The 6,860-nt window shown below is 34.5% G+C and overlaps 1 protein-coding gene across 1 annotated transcript; it reads right to left on the bottom strand.

The window, feature by feature from the left end:
• Nucleotides 1–5,856, bottom strand: LOC137824328 (oleoyl-acyl carrier protein thioesterase 1, chloroplastic). The gene is made up of 7 exons (XM_068629919.2): nucleotides 5,198–5,856; nucleotides 4,350–4,483; nucleotides 4,160–4,273; nucleotides 3,379–3,474; nucleotides 1,940–2,027; nucleotides 1,712–1,780; nucleotides 1–655 (listed from the first exon to the last, which is right to left on the bottom strand). The coding sequence occupies exons 1-7, from the start codon at nucleotides 5,537–5,539 to the stop codon at nucleotides 383–385; spliced, it is 1,116 nt and encodes a 371-aa protein (XP_068486020.1). The 5' UTR covers nucleotides 5,540–5,856; the 3' UTR covers nucleotides 1–382.
• Between the last annotated feature and the right edge of the window lie 1,004 nt (nucleotides 5,857–6,860).

Below are 6,860 nucleotides of genomic sequence, written 5' to 3'. Positions count from 1 at the left end.
TTGGCTAATTGAATAATTTTAAAATGATTACTTTAACAAAACATTGTTGGAGTCCTGCAGTAGATAGCAGATCCATAACAATGTCCTGGATTTATATTCTCTCCTGAGGAAGGTACAATGGCATTCATGGAAATTGATGCCAATGCATCAGAGATTGAATATTCAGCCTAAGTACAGGATTCGGACAACAATTTATATTTGTGAGCATGACAAAGAAAACAGTAACAGATTTCTAGCTCTCCACTCCCTATATCAAGTGCAATAACTCTAAGCAAAATAACGAGGGAAAATTGATAAGACAACCGTGCATGAGGAAACAACACAAGAAAGATAAAAACAGAATCATGAATGAAGGCATAGGTGAAAGCACACATGATGGTTCTCATCTTGGCGCTTTCTTTCTCCATTCTGTTCGTCCCCTGTTTATCTCAAGTCCGTCAGTAGACAACCTAAGTAGATGCAGAAACTGCTGCTTGGCTTCTTTTGTAATGGCAGATCCATTTGTTGCTTTCAGTTCTGGAACTGTCTCAGCACCACCCTGGATCATTTCCACACCAGTGAGGGAATCAACTACGTCATATTGTCCGCACTCTCGTCTGTAATCCAAGGTAATACTCTGCAACTCATGGCTATCAATGATTTCCTGAGGCATGCTCTGACATAATAACAAGTCCGTAAGTTAGTTGGTGACATCAATAACAAGCGACACCCTTTTTGTATAAAATTAACATGATATAGTATGTGCATTTGTTATGACAAGGATAATAATAGAATAAGCAACAAACCAGAAGAGAAAAAAAAGAGTTCCAAATCAAATTAAGTGTATGAAAGTTCAACCCTTATTAACCGGTTATTTTAACATCATCTAGATATGATGTACTTCCAATCGTACATCTAAGATCTAAAGACCCGAGTATCAATAGTCAACTTTTAGCCAGGGCATAAAGATAACAAGAAAAAAAAAGTTGACCCAAACCTAAGTTAAGTTAGTTTCCAGGAGCCTACCAAATATATTCTTGATCGATCATACATTTTGTAAAAAGTTACACAGACCACTTCTTGAAGCAAAATTTTATTTGGTTGTTTTGAAAACAGTGTTTAAACTGCTTAATTTATCAACTTACACGTTAAACATATTGCCCCTCTATTTTCATTTTCATCAAGATCTAGAGCAAAATTAAAAAAATAATTATTACTTGTTCACAAAAGCCAATCTTGATTCTAGATATGGGTTAAAACCATTTTTCTTCTTTTTACTTTCAGGGTTTTGAACATGAAAGAAAATTGTAACTAACAAATTCAAAAGCAACACTAGCATATCTAAGAAATTGTGAATATTCTAGTAGTCATGGTCATTTTGAAGAAATAACACAAGTAACCAAAAACATTGGAAAAAAATGGTAAAATAACCTATGAGTATATCGAAATATATCAGGTGAGAATTCTAATGTAAATATGATTGTGTAACCATTGAACTATTAACAATTGTGGTTTTGTTCTAAGATGCTAAATGTCAGAAAAATTGAATATAGTAAGTACGCAATCAAGTATTGATATTTTCTTAATTTTGAAAATACTGCACTCTGAGATATAAAGATAAATCAGAACAAGATATAAACTGTTTATCCAAAAGATCTTTTTGTGAGACATAAACCAGCTAAAACATGAAACAGAAAGTGTTTGCAAAAAATTTAAAAGAAAATCTAACAACCTCAAGCACCCATCCAATATAGGCAACATTGTTAACATGCTGATTCATGTCCAGATCTGCTCTCCTTGGCTACAAAATTTAAAAAGCATGTGAGAAGGCAGGTTCTTGAACATTATTAAATTATGCTGGATTTGCCAACTATTTGCTCACCAATGAAATTCCTTCTTCTGTGACAGTTAAAAAGAAAAATAATAATAGAAAAAGATTCTTTGAGCCAAATAATCATACCACAAGTCCAACTTTGGAATACTGAGCAGGGTCTTCCAATTTTGGAATTTTCTTCAAGCAATTACTATCCTCCTCAGGAATTGCTAACCTAAAACAACAGAAGAGAAATTGGAGAAAAAAAAAAATTAATCACAGGTTAAGAGGTAAGCCGGAAAAGGGTATAGAAAATTGAAACTCATCAAATCACAAACAGTCGCAAGACAACCAATGAAGTATGATCATTTAGTCATACATAATTCAAACCATGTTACTAGTAGCATGCAACTAAGCAATAAATAAATTGTTCAAAATTCAATTTTTGTACCATCAAGAACAGTTGATAAAGAGCTAAAGGTCATTAAGTTCAGAAAGAGTCCAATAAGTTAGAGAATTATGTAGTAGGATGATCTTTAGATAGCACTTCTCCGTATTTTCAGAAGTGTTTTTAGTGAGGTAAATTCAGAAAACATCAACAGGCTTGTTTTCAGACTTGTATTCCTTCATTTTAACTTACTGTTATTGGTGAAACTTGCTTCAGGAAAATGTTTAACTACAAATAATAAATACTATTTCTTGAAATGTGTATGTGTATGTGCACGTAACAAATTACACTCATGTCATCAGGGGTTTATGAATATTATACTCAATATCCCTCAATTTTTTTCATCCAACACAAACCTCCCTCAATTTATATAACATGAACAATTTCCCTTAACATAGACCTTCCCTTATATTTTTATATTGTTAAATGTATTGAGGCAGGATAATGTCAAAAGAGGGACATTGGTGTATCATTATACTTATAACTCAAAGGGAAGTGACTGTAATTTATCCTACATCTGCACATAATAGAGACTTGAGATACTTCCAATATAGACTTGTAGAAATTAGACAGAGGGAGACCCCTGACTTGATATAGAACAAGTGAAGAATCACAGAATAAGATGAGTGTCGGATTTTAATTCATAGATTTACTTGATTTCAAATTTATAGGCTACATAAATATGCGAACACGTGTCCCAGATTTTATTTGACCATCTAATGACAGCCTCATCGGTGATGCCTCATTTGCTACTCAACCAATGACTTAAGCATAACTAACAAGGCACTGCATTTACCACGTTTTATATCAAGCAAGTAAGCTCCTCCCTCCTACCACCAAATAAAAAGTAGTAAGATCTCATTTGAAAATGCAGTTTTGATGGATGCAAGATGCCAAGGTGATATACTATAATTTGATTTATTCCATAATCCATAATATAGAATATTGATCAAGTAGCATATCCTGCTTTGCGCTAGTGAGCTCAGAAGCGCTAGAGATTTTTTATCTCTTCTGCTTATCAAGTCTTGTTATTAATACAATGAATAAGACTTAAGAGCACCTAAATAAAAGAAATCATCTGGAAAAGTTTGTGTATCTTGTAATGCATTACTAGCATATGAGAAAGAAAAATGATTACCTGGGCTCTCGAGGACAATAAACCAAAACCTCCTCTCGAACATCATCAGAAACTTTGTGGAGTCGTCTGGTGTCCTGATTCATCATTAACCATTTGCTGAAACATTAAATTTAAATGGTCAACTTTATGAAAGTATCTAAAACAAACTGTTTCACCAGAGACAGTATAGTTATTATATATGACAAAACATAAACATGTCAAAATTTAGACATACACCAATTTATGATGCAAAGGAAGGAATTAATGGTTAATGTACCATTATTTGCATCCATGGATAATTTTCCATCAGATGTAGATTTTTGGACAGTATTATTTCTGAGTTTTATGCTTTTATAAAATCCCTAGCATCCTTTTGACCTAGGGATGGAGTTTAATAACCGGTTTAGTTTCCTATCCTTTTGCTACTATAGCATAGGATATATTCTATAGGCTAATCATTGATGGTTGGTACGAAAAGAAACTATCGTGAATTCAAATGAGGAAAGAGATTTTACAATACACCAACAAACGGGATAAGAAGGAAAAGCATATGATGCGTCCTGTATAAGGTTGCCCAGAAATCAACTAATGGTAAGATATTATCCTACACAATGAAGGCATATCCTACTGCTTGTTAACAATTGATCTGGCACTCATGAACCGAAAGGAGTCATGCCATAAAAACTCAGTAGAATATAGTGCATAAGTATAATATTTATCATCAAAGTGATCAAACTAAAATAGGAAAATTTCTAAAAGAGTCACAATTCACAACCATCCAGTTGGAAGGGAAAATATTTACCTTGTTGCCCTTCCAATAACTTGATCAGTCGCATAGTCTTTCAGTATAAAATCACGCCTCGTTCCAACCCTTCCTTCTCCTTGACACCATGTCTCTATCTCAACAACATCACTCCTGTTGAAATCCTCTATGTTAGACTTTTCAAATTAGAGTATATAAACTAAGTGTTTATAAAAAAACAAGAACCCACCAAGCAGGATATTTGTATATTTCAATGTGCATGCGAGCAGTAACCCATATGAGACGCAATTTTCTCATCGTAGGGGTGGTTGCAAAACCATCAGTAGAATACCCAACACTCTGAGCATGATTGCATCCAACCTCCTGCAGCACAGTCACCAGACATTTCAGATTTCGTGCAAGGATACAATATCACATGTTCTCTATATCAGATTAATTCAGCTCCCAAGGTTAGATCCATCTTCCTATTATTTAATCAAGGAGCCTCTAAAAGTCATCCAAATTTATTTGATACTTCAAAAAATCAATTCATTTTTCCAACTGATGATGGTGTTACAATGAGCAAACATCATGGCATTTTCACAAGACCAAGACCGGAAACGAGAGTACTTTTCCTGACATGACAATTATTCAAGGAAAAAAATAGTAATCTAAAACAGGAATCACGAAGAACAAAACAAACAAAGCACAGTTTTCCAAAATCTTATACTCCAGTACTCCATGCATAGAGTACAGCGCCATCCAAATCTGCACTGTTAAAATCGGTACAAAAAGCAAAACTAAAAACTATAAAACATAAACCAAACAACCTAAAAATGCCACAAATCTACAAATTGTACTTCAGAACATCAATCATGAAGAATCAAAACAACCCCAATTGCCAAAAATCTTCACTTTTCACTTCCGAAAGAGAAAAAAAAACACCATTTCCCAATCTAATAAAACGTACACGAACGCAATGAACGAGAAACACCCAGATGCTCAAAATCCCAATCAGATACCAATCAACGATGAAGCAATCAAATCAAATCAAATCAATCAAATCACCCAATTGAACAAACGGATCAAAATCAAAACCTGCAGGAGATTAGCAATAGTTTCCACAGTGGCAGTCTTGTTGATCCCAACTTCGTAGCTCCTCACAATGAACTTCTCCTTATAAGACAACCCATCCTCCGTCAAGCTCCCCAGCCTCAACCGGTCCGCCAGCGTCCCGGCCTCCGCTTCCACCCGGCTCGCCACCGCGCCGTCCCTGTTCGACACGACTGCCAACACAGGAAACGCCCTGACGTCGGGCGACCGGAACCCACCGACGCGGGTCCTCCTCCGGCGAGGGCCAACGCAGGCGGGGCGAGCGGCGAACCCGCATTGGGCGAGGGAGTGAACCCGGTCCAGGCCATTGCACGAAAGCTTCAACATTTTTGTATATTATTTGGAAAGAAAAAAAGAAGGGAATGTGAGTGAAGGGGAAGAAGCAAAGTGCAACAAGTGGTGTTGAAATGAACGATGTTGTCAAAGAGATAGAGATGGGAAGGCAAAGTGGACTATTGAATGCACGTGTTCTCGATGGATCTTTTCTCTCTCTCTCTCTCTCTCTCTCTCTCTGCTTTAACCAAATTTCTCCTCTTTTTCAACGTCTTCAACTTTTTCACCATCTAATATAATACTCCAAATCTTCCTTCTTCACCTCTCTCGTGTGTGTATTCTCCTTACCCCAATAATGCGACCAAATTTTTGGAAAAAATGAGGTAGATCAGTACTCATTATAATGTATGTCGACTACATGGAATGTAGGTATTTGAACATTTATAAATAATAAAATACTTTTTATTTATTTCTTAGCTATGCTCTTTTCAATTCATTAAATGATTACGTTGTTTTAATATTGGATTTGATTTTGTTATCCGTGATAATGATAGTTTTTGTTGTTATGAAAAGTTAGGAATTAGTAGTTACGTGATAATGACAACTTTTGTTATGAAAAGTTTGAAATTAGTAGTTTTTACTATGAAAAGTTTGGAATTAGTAGCCTTTGTTATGAAAAGTTTCGAATCAATAGCTAGATAACTTAGAAACCATAACTATTTATGTAGGTGGATTATTAGTTATATTTTACAGGGAAGAATGAGTTTTTCTAGAGTTGATTTCTTACTACTAACTTATAGATCACCTATCTTTTACAATAGAGTTTGTGTAATAATTTTGTATGTTCTAAACATGATAATTTTATTTTGTTATCCAATAATAATGGTTGAGGCCATTCTTGTAAGAATCCAATTTCTAGGTGGATGGAAAGTAAAGATCTTTTTACCAAGAGGTTACTGACATCACTAAGTACCTTAAAAGGAAAACTCTCTCATCTTCAATTTTGAGTATCATTGGATGTTTGATAGAGCTTATAATTATATCTTTAAGTATGTTTCAATACTTAAAAGGATTAGTTGAATAGTTCATAAAATCTTTCAACATTTTTCATAACAAAAAGATTGTTGAGCTTATTTTTGTCGATATTCACTCCGACCAAAACGGTAAGTTTCAATATTAACTTGATCCTCCAAACCTAAAAACACCAACACCTTAAAATTCATCCCAATTTAGTTTCAGGAGAGAAGGTTCTTAAGCTCAGCATGACTCTCAATTACGAATAACTCTCCATATGAAGTATGAACAACTATAAAAAAAATGTTTAATCTAATTTAATTACTTAAATACTTGGTATCTCTTATACCCATAACTTTTT

The sequence above is a fragment of the Phaseolus vulgaris genome, chromosome 8 (genome assembly GCF_051622355.1).
Source record: "Phaseolus vulgaris cultivar YP4 chromosome 8, ASM5162235v1, whole genome shotgun sequence".
NCBI lineage: Eukaryota > Viridiplantae > Streptophyta > Magnoliopsida > Fabales > Fabaceae > Phaseolus > Phaseolus vulgaris.
The sequence above is the reverse complement of the archived record's forward strand: the minus strand, read 5'-3'. Positions and strand labels throughout refer to the sequence as shown.

Bases quoted from the DNA above. Each gene is read 5' to 3' on its own strand.
- LOC137824328 (XM_068629919.2), bottom strand. From the start codon at position 5,539: ATGTTGAAGCTTTCGTGCAATGGCCTGGACCGGGTTCACTCCCTCGCC. The intron at 3,475-4,159 runs GTAAATATTTTC...TTAATGTTTCAG, and splicing joins GTTATTGGAAGGGCAACAAG to CAAATGGTTAATGATGAATC. The intron at 656-1,711 runs GTTGTTAGATTT...TTATTATGTCAG, and splicing joins ATATTGGATGGGTGCTTGAG to AGCATGCCTCAGGAAATCAT.